This window comes from Calonectris borealis, chromosome Z (assembly GCF_964195595.1).
Source record: "Calonectris borealis chromosome Z, bCalBor7.hap1.2, whole genome shotgun sequence".
Taxonomy (NCBI): domain Eukaryota; kingdom Metazoa; phylum Chordata; class Aves; order Procellariiformes; family Procellariidae; genus Calonectris; species Calonectris borealis.
Window position 1 is genome coordinate 32,915,474 of NC_134352.1, and position 22,101 is coordinate 32,937,574.

The 22,101-nt window shown below is 46.7% G+C and overlaps 1 protein-coding gene across 2 annotated transcripts in view; it reads right to left on the reverse strand.

Annotated features, from left to right (window-relative positions):
* Positions 1-418: 418 nt before the first annotated feature.
* Positions 419-22,101, reverse strand: part of PSD3 (pleckstrin and Sec7 domain containing 3) — a 112,597-nt gene continuing 90,914 nt past the window's right edge. The window contains exons 13-17 of one of the 2 annotated variants that reach the window (XM_075137846.1): positions 20,636-20,793; positions 19,621-19,765; positions 16,305-16,448; positions 10,075-10,215; positions 419-5,050 (exon numbers count right to left, since the gene is read on the reverse strand). In XM_075137846.1, coding sequence (XP_074993947.1) covers positions 5,015-5,050; positions 10,075-10,215; positions 16,305-16,448; positions 19,621-19,765; positions 20,636-20,793 — 624 coding nt within the window. In that variant the 3' untranslated portion in view covers positions 419-5,014. Of the gene's footprint in view, positions 10,216-16,304; positions 16,449-19,620; positions 19,766-20,635; positions 20,794-22,101 lie in introns of both variants that reach the window. The other variant, XM_075137847.1, reaches the window with a different exon arrangement.

Sequence of the window (22,101 nt, forward strand, 5' to 3'; positions counted from 1 at the left end):
AGGTGCAAAAGGAAGAGAGACACGCTCCAGCTGCCCTCACTCAGGACTAGTGTGCAGGCAGCACCACTGGCTCCCTCGGTTACCCCCATCACACGCCTCCTCGTGCTTCCTTCGGTGGGGAGCGTTTGCTGTCTATTTGTGTGGGGCCGCGCTGGCCTCGGCCCTGGCAGAGGTATTCGGGTCCAGACTGTGTTTCTGTAGGACAGAGAGTACACGCACCCTCCAGCTCAGGAAACCTTGAAGCTGCTGACTGCCAGAAGGGTGCGCTGGGGAAAGGGCTGCACCAGCTAATTGGTCTGTATCCCCCCTGAGCAGGACAGCCAGAGGCTGCTGTATGAGCTGGTAAAGCCACCTTCGTGTTCTTACTCGTAAGGAAGCATTGGTAAGGGCTTCAATAAAAACATTCACCTACAGAAGATGAAATACATTTGGTTTATTTCTTTCTAAAGTTTGTACATATACATATATCATTATACATATGTGAGATCCTTCACTAGGGTTGCTTGATTTCAATTACATAAAAATTATTGGGAAGCTTGCAGGCTCTCTGTTGCCCGTAAGCAACATTTATTCCAACTTATAAAAACACAGAGGAACAGAGTTATAGTCAGGAACATGGACACAAGAGAGAAGTCTACTTTATATCTCACAGTTTCAATACATCAAAGGCAAATTATTTGTCTGTATACCGTAGGCTTACTTTATCAGCAATGATAAAATAGAGGAAAATATTTATATACAGTCACCTCAAGTGAAAAATAAAGCAATGTAAACTTAAATTCCAAAATATTATTTTAAATGATATAACAATATCCCCAAAAGTCCTTCTTCCAAGGGGAAGAGGACTGATTAAGTGCCTTCATTTATCAGGAAATGATCATTCTAGTACCAGTTACATGAAGCAGAATAAGGGAGGGCATCCTGTGGTACCTGTAGAAAAGAGTGACAACTCTGCTTCAGGAAAGCATCTCTGTGTAAGCAAGTATATGTTTGAGTCCTTATGGACATCAGCAGCATGTGGAAACACCTCCCATGAACCAGGGCTTGACTTAAGTCTGCACGGCTCTGACTCTGACCAGCGAGGAGTATGCTCTTCTGGCCATGCATGTTCCCAGGGACAAAACGGGGTGCCCTGGTGGTAGGACAGCTCAAACCTGAGACAATGACCGCCCTAAGAGTCAGAGCAGCAAGTTTCATGCTGCTGGAAAAGATTTAGTGATTACCTCAATACTGCTTCACAGCAGACCAAGAAGTTACCACAAAGCAGTGAGACCGGGACTGCGTCTCTAGTGTGTTGCATGAAAAACACTCCAGCGATTCAGTGATGAGAGTAAACTGAGTTCAACGTTATCAGAAAGAAGGTTCCTACACTTGGCAAAAGGGATAGGAGGCCACCCAGAGGAAACGTCTTGCAAGGAGTGCTGTCAGGCCCTGTAAGGTTAGGTCTGCACACAAGAGATGCACAGGGTGTGTGTACACGCATGTGCAAAATGTTTTTCTGCCCTACCATTACCAAGAGTTACTCTTCCCATATAGGTACCACACAACGATAACTGAAAATTCAGTCCCCTTTCTCGGGCTAAGGGAAAACAAGTCTGCAACAGCTCAGGTGGAGGGCAAATGACACTTCCTAACTGCGAGTGCAACAGTGCTCACCCTCATCTTCCCACTACATCACCATGGGAGGCAGGTAACCCAAGGGAGAAGCTCAGCACCTGAAAAAGGATTACAGGATTACAGCTCGCCCAAAGCAAGATGATAGGGATGTCCCTCTTCATTTCATTCTGAGCTGCAGTCCACAAGTGTCTCAGACACGATCGCTCTGGCCACGGTCCAGTGAAGCACAAAGGCATGGCTGCACTGAGGTTGCTCAAGTGCTTCAAGGTAACTGCATGATAAGAGTTTTATGACTCCAGGTAAGAATCCCACCCTCGGGCTTTGCTCCCCCTTTCCAGGGATAATGCAGATAATGCTAGTGTTGCCCTCACTAGAGTGCAATAGGAAAACCTATTGGGTTTCCTTATGTCTTTTTACTTAGACCAGCAACTCGTTACTGGTTGTTTAAATCTCCCAAGCAAAACCTCTGGGATGCCTGAGAGATATTTCAGCCCTGCTGCTCTTCTTTTCGCTGCTGATGAGCCAGACGTTCTTCTGGAAATCTGTACAGTTGCAGAAAGAAACCCTCACTACTGCTGTACGGCTGTATCTGCAGGAGACATCACAGGCACCTGTCCTGCTTGGACACTTTTGGACATGATGTCCCCTTGCTGAATTTTCACAGAGCGAGGTCAACATTTTCAGAAGTAAAGCTGTGTATTAGATCCCCAGAGTGCGATTTTCAGAAGAAGTCAGCATGGATGCTCCTGGTGCAGGCATCGGCTGACATCGACAGGGAGAGAGTTAGCCCAGTGTTGAGCTAGCAGAAAATCCCACCCAGTAATCCTTGCTTAGACTCTCAAATATATGCCTTTGCTTTCGACATGCAGAACAACAGGCAGCCACTGGTGGACAAACACATGGAGATCAAGGCAGCTCAAGGGATACCTAAATCTGCGAAAGCTCCGATGACTGTTTAACCTAATCTGAGAACTACTAGAACAACAAGCATCCTAACAAAGTTTGTAGCTGCTGAAGTGCTTTGACCAAAATAAGCCTCAGAAAAGAACAGCAGGCTTTGGAGTGCTGAGCCACAGAAGCCATACTATACCTATGAAATACATACAAACATCTATAGGCATCACTTAAACACGTTCACCAAGTAATATAAGCCTCAGATTGTACCTCACGCAAAGAGTAGTGATTTTAAAGTTTTCAAACTGCCAAAAAACTCTGTTCTTTTAGCCAAGTTATAATCCCAGCCTCGAGTAAGAGGACATAGTTGTCATGAATATGTACAAATTAAAAAAAACCCACACAACCCACCCCTGTTCTCATCCTACAGTCTTTCAGAATTTGACAGCACTGAGCATGAGGTTTTCATAAGTGTGTAAGTGATTTAAGACTTATACCACCGATAGAGTTTGCCCTGTGCAGTGACACAGACTGGGTATCATCGATCTCCCTCCTCCCAGCAAGAGTCTCGGGGGAGCCAGAGGATTTTGCACCAAACAAGTCTCCACGGCAGCTTGGCTAGCTGCTCTGTGGTAACACCAGGATATTCACTTGGCCCAAGGCAAAGCTGAAACCTTGCCTGCTTAGGCAGAAAGTATTTGTTGTGCTGGTCTCATTTAGGCGAGTTACATGCAGGACCACTGCTATAGAGTGGCTACTAATTACAATGGTTTATGTCAGAGAAAAATCCTGCCCTTGTAGCTTGTAGCACTTTCAATTCTTGCATTGCTACGTGATGTGCTTTTTCTCAGTCCAAATAAACCTCTGGCCTGTACCCCAGCTGATTCCTGGCGCAGATTTAACAGCAGATGCCATGGGAGGTCCCTCATCATTTAAACATTTATAATTTTTACAGAGCAGTTCATTGTTCAAAGGGGAGGACAGAGAACGCTTTGGGCTGGCCTAAATTTGCTCCTTCTGACCACAGGAGCAAAGTCAGGTCAATGGTGCGGCCTTTGGGAAAGCTGTTGCTTGCATTTGCTAAGGGAAGTGCTCTAATAAACAATTAAAATACAGCGTCAGTGCAGCTAACAAAACGGACGAGCAAGGTACCTTCTCTCAAGCAGGGCTGAGCTTGCCGCCTTTCACTGTTCTGCTGTGATGGGCAGAACAGCTGCCGACAGGAGAGCAGACACTCCCAGAGGGCATCCAGACACATTTTCCCCAGGATCTGTCCTCCTTGCTCTTATTTAAACCAGCCTCCCAACAACGGGACGGTGGCACCCCTGGCTGAGGGTGCTGCTGCCACAAGGGAGGGAAGCAGCAGGTGGCAGGGACAGTTCGTCAAGCACCGCAGTGTCGGTGGAAAAGGAAGCCAGCATTTCTAACTACCCCCAGCACTGAGGGCAACGTCTGAGCACACCTCCCAGCAGGTGACCAGCCACGGAGGGTGGCACTGCCTTGCTGACTGTCTTCCTACAGTACCGTTGTCCCGTGCACTGGTGCTCAACTTAGGTGATATCATTTCTCTGGAGGCTGACAAAGCCTTTTCTTGCTGGAGCGGCGAAGCTCCAGGTGAAGCAGCTCGCTATACTACACCTATGCTACTGGCAAAGCTGTGGGGGAGAGGAGAGGCCAGGGACACTGCTTCTATATGCACTACAAATACCGTTAAAAAGCACAAGCTGGAGACCAGCTCTTTCAAAGAAATTTCTGAGACAGCTTCTTTGGCTCACCCCTCTAGGCAGCCTAGATACCAGATGCTGGGAACACACACTGGGGAGCTCTGGTCATGCACTGGGAGAAATGTGGACTTCATAACTGCCCTCTCAGAACAGATGTGATGTCCCAGAGCCTGGGGAAAGCAATACTGGGGAAAGTTTAAACAAGCAGCAAACTGGAAGATTGCTTGAGATAAGGTGCGTATACTGCCTTTGCCTCTGCAAAAGCAGCTGGTGTTTCCGACAACCTAGATACCATCTATCTGTGCTTGGGGGGCACTGATTGAAAATGGCGGGGTTTTTTGATTTGTTTGGTTTTTGTTGGGTTTTTTTGGTTGGTTAGTTAGTTTGTTGGGGTTTTTCTTCTTTTTTTTTTTCCTTTTTTTTTTTTTTCTTTTTTTTTAACACAGCTCCCCAAAAGGCTGCAAAATGTATGGCCTAATTTGGAAAGTACCAAACTCCTCACAAAACAGCGTTTCAAAGTTTCCCCACAGCATGGGTTGCCTCTGCCTCCAAGACTTTTGGGAAGGAGACTAGGAATGTCACAAGTGTCTGGTCTGAGCGTGGGAGGGGGGACCTTGTGTCCCTGCAGCGTAACGGTAGAGGATCACGGCAGTCTGGAACTCCGTCTCGCACCTCCCAGCTATAACTGTGGCTGGAAACATAGGCTACCAACAAGCAGAATGAAAAAGCTGTTCACAGGGTTATCCATTCAATGCAGTACTGCTCCAGAGGAGATTTTCTCAAGGCAAGATGGGACAGTCAAATTTTCCGGATTTCTGCAAGCATGGAAGGAAAGAGACCTGTTATACAGAAGCAGCTGAGGTGCTAAGATGACAGACAGGAGCAGCTTGACAGAAAAGGAGGAGGAGCTGTCAGACTAACTGCGATAAGGCCAAAATTGATTTAGGGATGGAGAACGCAAACACAGTAAGCGGTATGCCGCCTGCAGAGAAAAGCCTTCCCCCCGCTTTCAAGAAGACAATTGCCATGCAATGCCTCCAGAAGCCCAGTGATAACCCTACCTCTGACTTTCTCCACTGCCACAACCACCTCCTCACTGAAGGGGCTGCTCTGATCAAGTGAGAAACTCACTCCCCCACCGGAGAAAGGCAAAAAATATTGGCTGTTTCAAGCCAGAAGAACAACCAGCCTTGTTACCGGAAGGCACTGGGGCTGTGAAAAGTCACCGAACAATTCTGGTCTCAGGAGGTCTGCTAGACCAAACTCTTGCTCAAAGCACTGCTCTCCAGGAGAGTCCCCAAACGTGGACAGCCTGCACCCTGGGAGCAGGCAGGATCAGAGTGAAAGCACTTAAGGGATGAGCTGTTACAAGCCCTTAGAAAGCTTCTGGTAACCATTTACAAGTGGCTGGCTATAGATGAAAAACTGTCTGAGTAGATGTTGCAGCTGAACAGCGTTCCCCCACAGCAATGCTGCATTAATCACTCTGCTGGCTGACTTATCTCTCTACATCAATTAAAGACACAACATAAATACTGGATTAAAAAGCTGTAGTCATGTTCACTGGTCCATGTGTGATTTATCTGCAAGACGCACACAAACACACAGCCGGCCCAGAGAGTCTCTTTAGCAGCCGCTGCCGAATGAAAATCATCTCAACCAGACCCCTGCATCCTGCTGGCTCACAGAGGAGAGTGCGGTTTTGGCTTCCGGAGAGTGTCTCACCTGCTTTTGCTGCTGAGTGGGGAAAGGGGAAGGCAATTTTGTCCTTCTCCCTTGCCTCTCTGCTGTCGGATGGAGGCCCAGTGAGGTCCTCTCCTCCCCCTCAGCCAGGGAGAGGAGATGGTCCAGCCCCTGGAGAGGGAGCAACCAGCAACGCTTCAGAGTAGGATCAGTCCCTCCAGGACCTCTGTCTGCATCTTGAGAGGGGGGATGCGAGGAGCCATTGGCCCCATCCTGCTCCCCTCCTTGCATCCTCCCTCTCAACACGCACGCAGAGGCTTTGCCTGAGTGACGGCTGCACGCTGCAGCAGAGAGGATGACAAGGAAGGATGACACCTCCCTGTAGGACTGATGCAAAGGCTGGCTTGCACGCACACACACTCGCGGTGGTCTGCCAGTAACTCCTGCTCGCACTGAGCACCCCCAGAAAGCTGCAGGCTGCTCCACTGATACCGAGTTCAGGTGCATGGTGGGTCCCATAGGAGGGCTGGAAATCAGCAGAATATCCTTACATGCTGTACCGGGAGCTCCTGAGGTCAAGCACTGATCTCTGCTAAAGGCAAACATTTCAGCAAAGAAAGGCAGGGTACCGGATACCATGCAAAGCTATCTGGCCAGACTCCCAGTGGTGCCACCCAAGAAGATGCACCACTGAGACCTCCCCGGGAGCCTGCCCCCACCCTTTACAATAGCATCGGGGGGAGGAAAAAGCAAATTACACTACTGCTTAGTAGGTGATCCTATTCCCAAGGATAGGATCAGGAGTCCAGGAGCCTTAGGCATTCACAACAGGATCACCTTTTTCTCTTGGCCTCCGAAATGTGCATTTTCACATGGGTGCCTGGGATGCCTAGAATCTGTGAAGCAATGGACCAAAATGGCGTTAATTAAAACTTGAGCAGAACGTGACAAATTCTCAGTAAACTAATCTGCACGCTTCAGCAGTCTCACCAAGAGTGCTCCAAGCTCAACAAATGTTTAATGGCTAAAAAATGCAGTGAAAAACTGCATTTGCTAAGCCCAGATGAGACTTAAAAATATAACCTAATCCGTTTACAAGTATACATGGAAATAGAGAACAAATAATGAAAAATGAAAAAAAAAAAAATTTTATTTTTGCAGTTCATTTTTTGACTTTTCCTATTGCTTCAAATCATCTCCTCTGCAAGAGGAATTATCCAGTTTCTGTGTCAAAGCTGGGAAACACATTTTAAGAAATAATTTCTTTTTGAGCTCAGCAATTTAACTGCAGTCTACAGCAACCAGAATATTTTAAAAGCCAGGAAAAAAAAGTTAAATGTCACCTCTTTGCCTTTTAAAGCACTGCACTCCATAATCACAAGAGGTTTGCTGGGCATGTTCCAGACTGCTTTCAAAAAGCTCATCTAGACAACCCTGCCCTGACAGCCAAGCAGGGCCCATTTATAAATCTGTACATTTTTTTGTTTCTGCTGCATGCTTCCTAACGCCGAATCCAAGACAGGGCAAGTTTTCTTCTCAAATGTGCATTTGGTATTCTCCGAAAGAATTTCTTCTTCTCCTTCTTTTGCTTGTTTGTTTTAAACCACCAGAGCATGATGAACAGCTGCAGGGATCTCCTGGCTTTGTTTCCCCTCCATGAGCTGTTGATCTACCACACTTGATTACTTCAAACAATCCCCCCCAAAAAGCACTATCATGCACCTGTCTACACTGGGTCTCCTAACACAGCATGCTGCACCACATCACTTTGGCTCCAGCAGTCGAAGGCATCTCTCTCCTTCAGGAAGAGGACTGAACATTCGCTCCACTGTAAGCACGCGCAACTTCTAAAGCCCCAGCGCTTGGGAAGCGCTGACGGATTCTATTCAGGACTCTGCAGTTTTTAGCAACGTTGCCCAGGTTAGGGGCCGCCTTCCTGACTTCTAGCAGGGAGTGGCCACTCTCAGTGGCAGATGCCAGATGTGTGCGCGAACCAACATCGCATGTGGAAACAGTTCCATCTGGTTTTGCTGCCAGGCTGCAACTGCAAAGATCGATTTGCTCCGACACCTGCCGGCATCTGAGAACACGTCGTCTTCATTACAGCCAACAGTGAGCACAACGCCAGGGAAGCTGTTGCATGGTGGTCCTCAGTGGGGGAGGCAGGTCATGAAGCGCCTGTTAAGGTCCTTCTCTCTTTGATCACTCCCTGTCCTACCCACTGAACTGGCAGTTCAATAAGATAGATTAATTGACTTGGACCCTTCGGGAAGTCTGGCAGAGCACAAATCCACTCAGGCAGCAATCTTTTTGATGTGTGGCCCTTCGACTACTTGGGCTGGAAACCCCAGCGCATTTCTAAACAGTCCTTGCATTGATCTTGACGTTTCTTTATGCATTAAGAATTACATCCATCAGGAAGTCTGCCCTGTGCCAGGCACAACAAAAGTAACAGCAACAAACAATTTTCAACTTGCCCTCAACATTACCTCCAAAGTGCTCTGCGGGAAAGGCCAGTTTGGTTGACTACTCTGCATAGGGGAAGGGCGAGGCAAAAGGGGAGAGACGTGTCCAAGCTCACCCAGCGGGCCAGTATCAAACTCGAGATTAAAACCCAGGGTGCTAAGTAACAGGTGAGCCAGCGCGCTCTGCAGAGCCATGATGCTGCCCAGGCAAGGGGGGCTGGGAAGCAGGAAAATGATTTCTACACCACCTTTCTACTCCCTGTACCTGAAGACTGCTGGCCATCCCAAGCGACTGTGGCACAAAGAGGGGGCTTTCAGGTATGGAAAGCTCTACCCACGGTGGTCTCTCCCTGCCCTGTGCTCCCCTCCGAAAGCCTGGCGCAGGGTACGCAGGAGCTGCAAGGCAGGCTGGTTCCGTGAGGGTGGAGGGTAGGATCTGCCAAATCTGGGGCTGCATTGCGCTGGCCTCCAGGCATAGAGTAGCCAGGACGGCATCAAACCCTGGCCCGCAGCAAGGACAGGTCTGTCCCCTTCTCCAGTCTGCATCAGCCTCTTCCACCTATATGTAAGCTAAAGCAGGAAAATGGAGAGCCAAGGAGAATCCCTTCCTGAAGAGAAAAGGCAAAGTGCTTTGTCACTAGCAGAGAAATTGCGAACACCTATCTGTGCACACCAACAAGGAAACTCCTGGAAGGGGGAGCATCGGGGCACAATACATCATAAGGCTCTATATAGCAGCTAAGTGAGAGCGTATAGTTAAAAACTACACAGAGGCCCTTTGTCTTTAAAATACAATGCTAATGGCTGACATCTACAGCAGCCTCCTCCACAAATAGATTTAAAGCCCAGGTTCATTCCGACTGGGTAATCCCTAATCTCCCTGACTGCAGAGACAGCACGGGTTTGGATACCCCCCAGCCTGCTAACTCAGGAGAAGACTCTTTGCTTGGAAAGAAGCAAACAATTTATTCCAATGCTGTCATCCCAGCATTGCCAGAGGTTTCCAGGTTTCATCCCTTTGTGCTCATGGTTCTAGGGCCAACACAATAACGATAAGCAACAGTGACTCTTTACTGTAGCACCCGCTGCTAAGTACCAGTACCAACATGCTCTGCATTGTCAGGAAACTACTGTTCCCAGCACCCTAGGCTCTAGCCAGCTTTCTGCAGCTGCCCATTTGCACAGCTATTCTCACAGCTGCAGCTTGCATTCACAGCACTGCAGCATTTGTCCAGTTACTTTCCCACCCACCACGTAAATAAAGTGACAAGTGACTTGAGAGATGAAAGCCACGTGCCGATGGGAGGAGATAAACGGGGAAGAGACAGAATATACGTCACAGAGCTCTACCCCTCCCCCAGCTCCTTTAGAAACAGAACAACACAAAAAAGTCCCGATGCTTCAATTGCTAAATGATAAATTAACAAAGCAAAGCAAAGCAGGAGCAAAGACATCTCCCACAATCTGCACAGAAACAGCAAAATATACAATAGAAAATGTCACTAACACCCCATTCAGGCAGATGCACTTATTTTTTGTGAATGACAGGTTATTAAATGAAAAAATTTCGACCACCGGTACTTTGCTGCATGGCTGTTCCCCTAGCTGTCATTTCCACCCTAAGTGACCTTCTGCTTAATGCTGGGGGTTTCTGGCCTGTAGTCCTTCCTCTCCGAGACATTGCGTTTCACCTTGGCACTAACTGGAGACTCCTGATTCAACGAGGGACTCGAGTGGGATTTCTTCAGTCCTGGCGCATCGTTCTCTCCTCCACTCAGCAGCTCCTTCACCCCTTCTTTCAGGAGGCCAACGTAAATCTCATAGCGATTTTTCTGGGAAATGAAAAGAAAGGCCCAAATCAGTCTGGAAGAAATTCTGCAGAAGCACTTGAGAGACTGTCTGGGTAACTTAATGGTTTCTGCTGGCCTTGAAAGCCAGGAGCCTAATACGGATGTGAACAATGCTGCCTGATGTGGACAGGAACAATGGTGGCTAATGTAAATTACGCTGTACAAAAGGATTTCAGGCAGGCTGAGCCCAGGGATGCTGTGCAATTAGAGGCACTCAGTTCTGCAGCACACAAATCCCGGTGCTCTGCTGAACGGTGGCTCCCAGCTAGTTGGAGCGCATGGTGAGAGCTTGCTGACCTTGGTCACACTGAGTCATGGTCTGTGCTCACACATATTGAGACATTATGTGCCCCATGCAGGCATGGAGATAAAGTGGACAATGAAAATCCTGCTCTGGTTGGCTACAGCTCTCCCCTGCGGACCTCCACTCCTGGCAGCAGGTCCTGCTTGCCTTGCTCCAGCCCAGGGGGAGAAACCAAAGCAGAGTCCTGCTAAGCTCAGACGGTGCCAGCTTGGCCACCAGTAAGCCCACGAGAGGATGCTCTGCAAGGACAGACCTTAACAAAAGAGCAGATGAGAAGGCTATGACAGCAGCACAGCATGTTCCCCTGACAGGGCCACTCATGGTGCATGTTGAAGATGGCTCTCTATCCAGGTATTTTTCAACTGAAAAAAGTTCACTTTACTGCGCCCCATGCCCACTTGTTCTGTTCCTTGTCTGGAGCGGAGCTTTCCCTCTCCAATGGGAGTATTTCGCTCTGTGTGCCACAATAACATCTCTCTGCACAGAACATCTCGGCAACCAACGAAATGAGGGTACATTAACAGAAGATCCCTGCAGAATCAAAAACCAGGCCTCAAAAACAGAAGCTGGGGCAGGAGGTCCTGAGAACAGAGCAACCCACCTCCCGGGACTTGTTTAATAACCTGCCCCTGCCATATCCACTAAAGACATGGTGCAGGCATTGTAATTAAGGTGATCTCAGTGGGCTGGGGGCCAGGGAAGGAGGATGTAAACATCCGTACTGATTGTTAATTTATATTTCAAAGTGGCAAAACAGTTGCCAAACTATTGTGTTCCTGACAGAGGAAAAAGTGTTTTACAAAAATTCTTCCAATTCATAATAAAATAATAAAGTTCTGGTAATAACACTTAATCAAGGGCAGGAAGTCAAAAAGCTTGGTAACTGCTTTGAAGTGTGGAATAGAAAGGAAAAAAAAAGGAGAGAACATGACTGGGTTTCCAAAGAGTCCTTTGAATAAACAAAACCTCATAGAGGAGGATCATAAAAGAATCCACCTAAAAATTAATTAAAAAAGCTTTCTTATCAATTCCATATCTGGAGCTCCAGCTCCACAATGCGAGAGACAAACACATGAAGCAGGTAAGATGTGTCATTCAATAGAAAAGGAAATGGAGAAACAGCAAGCAGAACCCTGATGATGAGGATGCACTGGGTTGACGAATGCTTCATCACACAATGAACAGGACACTCTGCAAAAGAGAAGGCAAGCCAGTGCTCTAAGCCTGGGATCAGCGTAATATTCATCAAGGGAGAGAGGGACTTTACTGCCATACAAACTTCTGCTTTTTGTTGGTCCAGTAAATACCACCAGGGTCACAAGACCCAGCAATCAGAACGGAAATCCAGGACCAGTTTCTGCCCTGCACATCTGCCAATGGCCATTTTGCTCTGGACTTCGTAGGCCCATGATTTCTGTCGCAATTAAACAATGCATTTGGAAGCTTCTATTTTGATTTCAACTGCAACAAACTTGCTCTTTTAGTGATCTGACATTTGAAGCTAAGTATTAAAGCCGGTGGAAATTTTTCCTTAAAAGAAATTAATCTGGAAAATTCTGTCAAGAAAGTAAAACCACAAAAATTAAAACCATTCAAAAGCTTCTGCAACATTATCTCTCAAGACTGAATGCACATGATAAAGAGGAGATGAGGTAGCCACCCACCAAATTTCTGGCTTCACCTCTCACCTAACAGCACTTAAAAGATCTCTCTCAAACCATAAATTTGCTGCAATGAGCAACCATCACCTGGAGCAGTACTTCCTCAGACAGCAAGCAAAGAGGAAATGTCCCTTCCTTGGTGTCTACAAGCAAAGACACCAGCAAGAAGAAACGCTCCTGACTGCATCCCTGAACAAGGACCCAGCACCTCTTGGTTCACCTCCCCTCAGAAGGAAACACCATCTCACTTGTCTTTCAGCAGGAACAAGAATGAAGGGAGGTCCGGTGGGTGAACAAAAAGGAATTACAAGGGCCTACAGAAAAGGAATCTGGCTTCTTCCTTCCTAATGGGACTACGCTGCTTCCTTTAGGACTCGCAGGCCTTTTTGGTGTGCTTCTGGAGAAGTATCAGCATGGCCCTTTGTACACAGATGCAAGGTCTGGTCCGTAGTCTCAGCCTGAAAGAGCCAAGTACAAAATACTGCCTCACCTGCCTCTTGCCCTTTTGCTTTGACCCCATGAAGCAAGTTCTGTCACCAGCTCCTGCCTGACCCTGACCGGACTTTGTTCTGAAGGGAAGGTAAGGAAACCCCAAAATAGGGGGAAAGTTTCCATTCAGGATTTTCATATAGCTCACCTTTTTTTTTTTTTTTTTTTTTTTACTGCCTATTGATAGTTCAACGTGGCCTGCGAAATCTGTGCCAAGTGTGAAGGTAACACAGCACTGCACAGCAGCACCTTGAATCACCATCTCTCGCACACAACTGAAGTTGGTGCCACCACTTGCCTGCCTAGACAGGCATTCCTGCAGTGCTGATGACATATCGGAACTGCACAGTTCCATTGCTGTTCAAGGCTCTCACTAGGGAAGAACGCATCTTTTGTTTCCTGGGCTGCACCGGTTCTGCTTTGTATTGAGGTACCCAAGGAATATTTTTCTAAAGACCACCATGATGAAATTGACAGAAAACAGAAAAAACCACAACAATCTCCTTCTCCATCAATCTTTCTAAAATCATCTAACACTTCAGCCTACATTTCATCCTAACTCATCACGCTTCTAGAAGTGACAGAAAATAAACTTTGTGTCAAGGACCCAAAGCCAAGAAACTCTTTGCTCTCCCAATTTGCACAAGACCCACTACAGAGTGAAAGTGTGTGCGGCTTGCTCGGTACATCCGAGTGCTACGTTCAAAACTGACATTGTGCCATTGATCACAACCCTTTGATCTCGATTTTCAGCCAGTTTCCAAACCACCTTACTGTCTATTTCCTAGCCCACACTTTATCAGCTTGTCTACAAGGATGTTAGAGGAGACAATGTCAAAATGTTAAAGTCGAGAATAAACAACATCCACTGCTCTCCCCTCATCCATCACATCAGACATCTCATTCTAAAAGGCTATCATGTTGGTCAGGCATGATTTTCCCTTCATAAAGCCATGCTGATCACATCACAATCACCTTCTGTCTTTGATGTGTTTGGAATTTCCAGGACAATTTGGTCCACCACCTTCCCATGGACGGAGAAGCAGCTGACCAGCCTATAGTTCCCTGGACCTTCCCCCTTGCCTTTCTTGAGGACAGGAATGACATTTGCTTTCCTCCACTCCTCAGGAACCTCCCCCTGATCACCATGACCTTTCAAAGGTAACCAAGAGTGGCCTTGCAATGACATCATCCAGCTCCCTCAGCACTCATGGGTGCATCCCATCAGATCCCACGGACTTGCGTATGTCCAGTTTAAATATTCCCTAACTTCATCATCCTTCACCAAGCATAAGTCTTCCTTGCTCCAGATTTTCCCACGGGGCTCATGTATTTGTGATTGCTGAAGGCTGATCTTACCAGTAGAGACCCAGCCAAAGATGACATTGAGTACCCTGGCCCTTCTTTGTAACCAGGTTCCTTGCCCCATTATGGGCCACAACTAGGGCCCATATTTTCCCTAGGTGTCCTGCTGTTAACGTAGCTGTAGAAACCTTTCTTCTTGCCCTTCAGATCTTTTGCCAGATTCAACTTCACATGGGCTTTGGCTTTCCTAAATGCAATCCTACATGGTTGGACAGTATCTCTATTCCTCCTGTGTCACCTGCCAGTGCTTCCATCTCCTGCACATTTCCTTTTTACGGTAGAGTTTTGCCAGGAGCAACTTGTTCATCCATGAAGGCCTTCAGCCATCTTTGCCTGGTTTCTTGCTTGTCAGAGTGAACCATTCCTGGGCTTAAAGGAGGTGATCCTTGAAAAGTGACCAGCTTCCCAACGCTCTCTTCCCCCCTAGGCCATATCTAATGGGATTCTTCCAAGCAGTTCCCTGAACAGGCCAAAGTCAGCTCTCCTGAAGTCCAGCATTGTGATCCTATTTTTTACTCCGAGCCCTCCTTTCAAGATCATGAAGTCCAACATCTCATGGTCACTGCTGCCATGGTTGCCCCTAACCTTCATATCCCCAACCAGTTCTTCCTAGTTTATAAGTGAGAGGTCCAGCAAAGCGCCTCTCCTTGTCTGCTCCTCGGTCACCTGTGTTAGTTGTTGTCAATGCACTCCAGAAACATCCTGGATTGCTTGCGCCCTGCTGTGTTGTCCCTCCAGCAGATATAGGGGTGGTTAAAGTTCCCCATGAGGACCAAGGCCTGCAAATACAAGGTTTGTTCCAGTTTTTTGAAAAAGACCTAGCAGACAGCCAACCCATCTTGGTGTGCCTGCTATTTCTGACCCACAAGCTCTCAGCTGGCCCATCACGCTTCCTTAGGCAAAGCTTGATGTGTGCCTGCTACTCACTCACACAAAGGGTGACTCCCCCTCCTTGCCATCCTGTCTGTCTTTTCTAAAAAGCCTGTATCCATTCACAGCAGCACTCCAGTCATGTGAGCTATCCCATCATCTCACTTCAGTCTTGTTTTATTGATTATGTAGTCCCTCCTGCTCACATCATTGTGTACCCTTTGCTTGCCAGCCCTGTCAAACACTTCCTCATTTGATTGTTGGTCAGACCATTTCAGGTATTTGGGATGTGGAAGAACAAATTCGCCAACTGTGTTCCCTACACAAAACAGTAGCAAAACATCTATGCAGAGCATCTCAGGCTCACCATATGCAATGCAGCCCAGAGCTACGGCAAAGTCAAACCCAGCACAGTGGTTACAACCTTCTGCAAAAGCAAAACTACACAACCAGTCGAGCCCAGGAGTAAAAAGAGCTCCTCCAAAAGAAACTCATATAACACATGGCAGGAGGCTTACTTCAATTCTGGAGGCTTGTATTGCCTCCAGCATCTCCTCTGGTGGTGTCTCTGACTTTTGTCTTATCTACTCTTTCTCTTCTTCAGACTATGGATTTTCCTTGCCAGGCAGTGCCTATCTAGAGCAGGATCCTTTCAGACCCAAGGCAACATTGACTTGCAATTTTGGGGGAAGAATCTCAAAGGTGCAGCCATGAAAAATGGCTGGGTTGCCGACACCCTCCCAGATAGCCTTACAATGTGGCAGACACCATGATGGATAAAAGCTGCTGTGAGATACTCAGAACAATCTCCTAATGCAGATGCCTAATTTGCATCACTCAATCCTGTAATCTTTGATTCTACCCTTTTCCTGGTCATCCTGACATCCACCTCACTGGTTCACAACACAAATGGCTCTGAGGAGGCATGCCTATGACAATAATTTTGGAAGAGAGTTCCTTCAGAACATACCAATGGAAGACAATTACCATGATCTGCATTACTGCAGAATGCAGTCATTCCATAAAGATTGAGGTGCCAACACGCCAGGCAACACATAGTCTTACAATATGAAACAGTTTCTGCCTGAAGACTTTATCGTCTCTTCAAATAGATACATCATGCAAGGTCAGAGGGTCACATTTTTATCCTCCATTTTACAGATGAGGAGCTAAATTCATGGCTAAGGACACAGGAAGTCCTTACCAGAAAGAGGAGCCACTTTGCAGCTTCTGGGATTGCTGTGACATACCTGTCTAACAAGAACATACTCGCTGGTGAAGTAAGGTGAAAAATGCAGAACTTTAGGACTGTACCCCAAATGTAAGACCAGCTGCCCCATCCACACCCAAAAAGTAAAAGTAATAATGTTTCCCGTACATACCTCAAACTCCAGATAGTGGTCCTTCAGCTTGTAATCATCTACTTCCTTGCCCTTCAGCTTCTTGTCAGGAGGATAGGAGCGATGTTCGGCAAGCTCAGTGGAGATCTGCTTCAGCTTAGCTTCATGGGACTTCAGCTGTTCATCCTTCAGAAACACATTAGGCACTTAAGTGACAGAATCTAAAACATTCGATAAGCAAATGGAAATAGAGAGATCCCTGTACAACGACACCAAATAGTTTCTTTTTCTTTCTCTCCTTCTTTCCTTTAACCAATTTTAATTAGATTGATAATGTCTGTTATCCCAGAGCTCTGTCCCCAGCAGCTCTCTCAAAGGCACCCAAGCAAAGTGGCCAAGTTTGCAGAAAAACTCAGCAGCTAGCAGATGCCACCGGGAAGGACAGTAAACCTGTCATCCCTCGCCTTGCTGAGAGCAACGGAAGCAGTTTGCTGCAGAGCATTACTGACAACATCACACTTCTGCTTAATACATTTTTTTGGCAAATTAATTAAGGCTGTTGTGTATGCATCAGACCAAGGGCAGAATGAGACAGGTGAAGACCCTTCCTCAAGTCTTTGCAATGTAAAAGTAGTTCCTTCCAGGACAGAAAGGACATGGAGTCAGGCCCCTTCCTTACAGTTCTGCACCACCAAATGCTCTCTGGCCTGCAGTTTCCATTTGTTCAGAACAATATAATGCATCCAGAAGAGGAAGGGCTGATCCCCAAAAGGTATCTCGTTTTGCTAAGCTGCTATCAGCTTTTATCCCACTGTGCAGTTGGAGAAAGTGAGGAGCTGCTACTCCCCCTTTCTAGGCAATTTCCTTTATCATAATCCCAGGCCCACGCACTTCCTCCAGTCCATCTGTCAGCTAACCCTCCCTCAGCTCAGAAGGTTTCCAGCTCCTGCAGCATGGCCTTCTGGCCATTTCTAGGCTTGGATCTGAAATTGTGTTTGAATTAGGTAAGTCCAAAATATAGATATGATCTCAGTGACTTAGCCAGAGTCGTAACAGCAGGTAGTACCCAGCTCAGCTCCCGCATATGCACCTAGCCTCAGAGGAGGGGATAGCTGCCAGTAGCTGTCCCCCAGTGGTGCGGCTGCGCAGCTTGCAGCTTCGAGCCTAGCTCGGACATGCCTGCGCTCCACCGTGAGTCACACCAGGCACTGAGCCCCTCAGATCACCAAGCTGGAGCTGCAGAAAAGAGCAGGAAAGGGGAAAACTTCTACAGAGGATGATAGCTGAGCCCCAGCCAATCTTGTGTCTCAACTCTTCTGCAAGAGAACTGAAGAAAGAAACATGTGGGATAGTTTGCCTCCGCCTATACGTGGTAGGGCTCAAACCACTCGCTATTGGCTGCCAAAAATGCTTGCTGCTGATAATAACTACCCGGATTCTGCTTGGTCTCTATTAGTGCCCAATCACTCTTTACGTTGTGCTGAATCCCTGGTGCCAGGGACATCCTGTTGCAGTGAGTTCTACAGCCTGATGACAGGAGGTCTTTGAGTAGCTATTAATTTGGCACTTGTAATTTCCAGGGCAGCAGCCCTTTGGAGCTTTTGTGTATGCATGCACATTCTCAGAAAAAAGTTAAAAAAAACCACTAGTAGATCTTTTCTAGACTGGTTGTTCCTTTATATATAGCTTTGTCGCATCCCTCCTTGCTTGGACTAACCAAGATCAGACACTGATCTGCTTTTGAAAGCAAACTTGGTACAATGATCTTGCACAACCTGTCATGTCCAACCTCTCTCCCTCACCCATGTTAGGTTCTCACTGCATCCCGACTTCTGCTTGACCAGGAACGGACCCTTTGAGGAAATACTGTCCGTCATGATTCAGCCCACAAAATCCTAAACAGTAACCACAGGGATTTGACAATTCATATTTTTTTGTCTGCCAAATGAGAAGCAGCCTGCTGGCAGCTTTTCCACACTGACAGATAAAAGCAGACATGTTTCTGCTTGCCTTTGAATTTATCTGCTTTGAACACTTAACATTCTTCTGCCTTTAGCTAAAACAGCTTATCTTATTCCACTTTTTGTGTATCCCTTTCTTCGAGACACAAACCATAGGGCTGTGGTTTTTTTTTTTTCCTTTCCAGATTAAACAGAAACAATGAGACTAGGAAACAATGTGCTAAACGGAACAATCACGCAACAATGATGAGTAAAAAAGCTTTTTTTTGGTGACTGGGGGTAAATTATTGAAGCCCCATACAGTATTTTAAAAAAGGTATGCACGAGCAAAAGGTAAAACCGCAAGGACGAGACAAGTTAGTATTATTCTATTTGAGATGTGTTTTAAACTTTAACCCAGAATAGAATATGGAAAGTCGGTCATCACATTGTAAGAAGAAAAGCTACTGCCATGGAGAGGGAAAAAGCAGGTACGACATAAAAATACCACCCTTAGAGAAATGCAGATTATGAGACAGTGGTTTCTAAGGAGTGTTGCTAAGCTATGAAGGTGACAAAAAAATGCATTTAAGAAGCAATCCAGCATGGGCAGATGACTTCAAAAGCTACAGGAGGTCCCTCAAAGTATACACCTAGCATTGGGATCTATCCTCTGCCACTCTGATCAACGCAATCAGTATCATGTTCCCGCCAGTGCAGGAGGAATTGCAGGCATGCAAAGTACTATGGGAGCTGTGGGCCCAAGCATCAGACACAGCCAGCCTGAAACAAGCAGAAGTAGGTCTTTTTTCACGCAAGAAGTAGTAGAGCTGTGAAACTCCCTGCCACAGGATGTTGTAGAAGCTAAAAGCTTATGTGATCACAAGGGGAGACCAAAGACGTTCATGTAAAAGTTCATAAATATACATTAAACAGGAAATCCCTGACCTGGTAAGGGTTGGAGTCTGGAAAAGTATCGTAGGACAAATATAATTTATGCTCGCCTGATGCATCAGCTTTCACCTTTTATCACCCCAACAATGCAAAGACCAGGAGTATGTCCATTTCTTCTGAAATGAGTGGCAATAAACACTCAAATTCAAAAAACCACCAGTCAGACAGTATTTGAAATGTCCTCTGCAGAGCCATAACCACGGGATGAAAATTCTATAGCTAGTACTAGGAACACCGGTGATTGTTTCTTTTCTTCAATACAAAACAATTATATTCAAGCGTGATCCTTCTCTCCCCCCACTTCAAATCTTGCACCAGGAAACAAGCAGAGATTTACCGTGCAAGCCTCCTTCTCTTAGGAATGCTAGTGGCAGCAGCCACAAAACAAAGCCAAGGACCACAGTCCAGTCTCCAGCCAGCCAGAGAAATCACCATCACCTACCCTCTATATAAAAACAGCTCACCTGAGATAGCTTTGTTGTGGTGGCTGGCAGGAGTGGGCGACTGAACTTCTTCTGAGAGCCAATTGCCGCTGGAAATGGCGGTGCAGAGAAGACGGCGGCCACACAGTTAATCTTGTTGATCCAGGTCTGCATTTCTTCTTGGCTCCTGGGGAAGAAACACATAAGCACCTGTTAACTCAGCCTCCTCTACCTCTTTCTCACACCTTTAAAAGTGAGAATAACCAGAACTGGACAAGTCTTAGAATCTGCTCAGTCTTCTGGTCTATCTTTGGAAGCGGTTAGTGTCAGGTATCTCAGTCACAGGCTGGCTTCTGATTAGGTCCGAAACTCACCCTAGCACGCATCTTGTCCTAATCCAATCCAAATGACACAGGCGACAGAGCCAACCAATGCCATGATTCAGACGTACGTCCTAAGGTCTCGGCTGTGCTGGACACCACATATCTCTAGGAGGTTTCATATGGATCTCAGTAGAAAAGGGCTCATGCACCAGACTGATGCACAGGTTTTTAATGTCAGAAGCAAAAGGCAGGTCATCTGTTCTGTCTGGATATCACAGCCTGAAGACCTTAATCAAATTATTCTTGTATTAAATAGTAACTGAGTTTCTGACCACAGCATATCTTCTAGAAACACATCCGGCTAGGACCTGCTGACATCAGAAGACAGACAATCCAAGACTGCCTTCGGTCATTTGTTTCAATGATTAATCACCATGACTGTTAAAAGTTTGTGCTTTGTTTCCAAATTGAATTTCCTGCAGCTTCAGCTTCCAGCTGCTGCATCTTGTTATGCTTTTCTCAGCTAGATTAAAAAGCCTCTTAGAACCTGATGTTTGTTTCTCATGAATTACTTGTGCATTCTAATCAAATCACTACTTAATCTTATTTCCGATCAAATAAACAGATTGAACCTCTTAAGCCTCTGCTTTAACCTGTCCAGCCATGGATTTACCCCTCCTTCAGCATTGCTTTCTTTCCTCAACAATTGGCATAAATGAGAAGAAAGCACTTACTGGGCTTGGAAAAGCAGGACCCTCCAATCTGCTGTTTTAAGCTTGAGGACATTGGGTTTCTTCTCATAGTCTGTTGCCTTGGATGCCAGCGCATGATGTACACTAACTGCATTCTTCAGATCTTCCTCCGACAAAGCCTTTTCTGGTTTATATTCATCCTGCAGGAGTTAGTAGGGGAAAAATGGCATCTTATTTCTCCATGTGCTACTCCTTTTTCCTTAACCTAGGGAAAAACCTTCTTCCATAGGCATGAATAGTATTAAAGTACATGAACTGAATGCAACCTGACTTCAGCACTTGAGGTTTCCACTACCTTTAACATATTTTCCTTTCTCTTTCTCTTTTTTGATCTCTTTGTAAGGGAGAGAAGTAGTTCCACTACCTGCTTCACAGGAAGAGGGGTAAACAGAGAGCATTTGACTATCACAACAGCTGTGAACTATTTGTCTTCAGCTCAGGAATCCTTCATGGCCAGCTCCCCACCTCCACTGCTCAGCTGCTCGTTGCTGCTTGGGTTCTCAGCCTCCACTGCTCGATTTTTATTTTTCTCAAACAATTACCGTTGTACGTCCGCCTAGGCAGGCCCTCACACAGCGGAGAAGCCTCCTTATCAGTCTCCACAAAACAAATATAGCAACCTCCTTTAAAAATCTCGCTGCTCAGGGTCTGCAAATGGCAAGCACAGCACCGTGCGGGTTTTTGACACGACAACAGTACCACTCCTAACACCGTCCAGGTTTTTGACACAACAACAGTACCACTCCTAACACCAAATGACAAGAGCAGGGAGTCAAACTCCTCTGTGTTGCAAGCGTCAGCCTGGGAGCAGTCTTTGATCTCCTGAGTGATAGAAGCTGGATGAGGGCACAATCACGGTGTAGCCACAAGTTCAGTTTAAAGCCCACCTGACTATAAACGGCTTGGGAAAACCAGGAGCTTTTTCAAGGAAAAGTCACAATGCTGCACACGCAAAGTTTCTGAAGGAGAGGCCAAAGCAGTCTGCAATTGACTCCATTTCTCCCCCTTAGTACGTCACAGAAATCAGTCTCATCTGAAACACCCACCAAGGGAGGGAGGGGGTGTGACGGCTGCAAAACAGGAACAATTCCCTGCAGGCGTGATAACTACTGGTCCCTCCACTTGAACACAAGAGTTACGAGATGGGGTTTAGCAGGCAACAGAGTGCAGGACGCAGAGCATGTGCAGGGACAGCATTAGCTTAAACACCCAGAGAGGCACCAACCCTGGAGAAGAGCTGGTTAACGTGCATGAATTGGTTTACAGGGCTTATCTGGCAGCACACAGACCAGGGTTGCAACCAGAGGCAACTACTGCTCTGCCGAAGGCATCTGTGTTCTCGGCCAGGCTGGGTTTGGTCGGGGCTCTCCAGGATGAGTTTCAATGGATGGGGAGGCACCAGCTGTGGTGACCACCTCCCAGAAGGGAGGACAAAGTGTCCCGCTCCT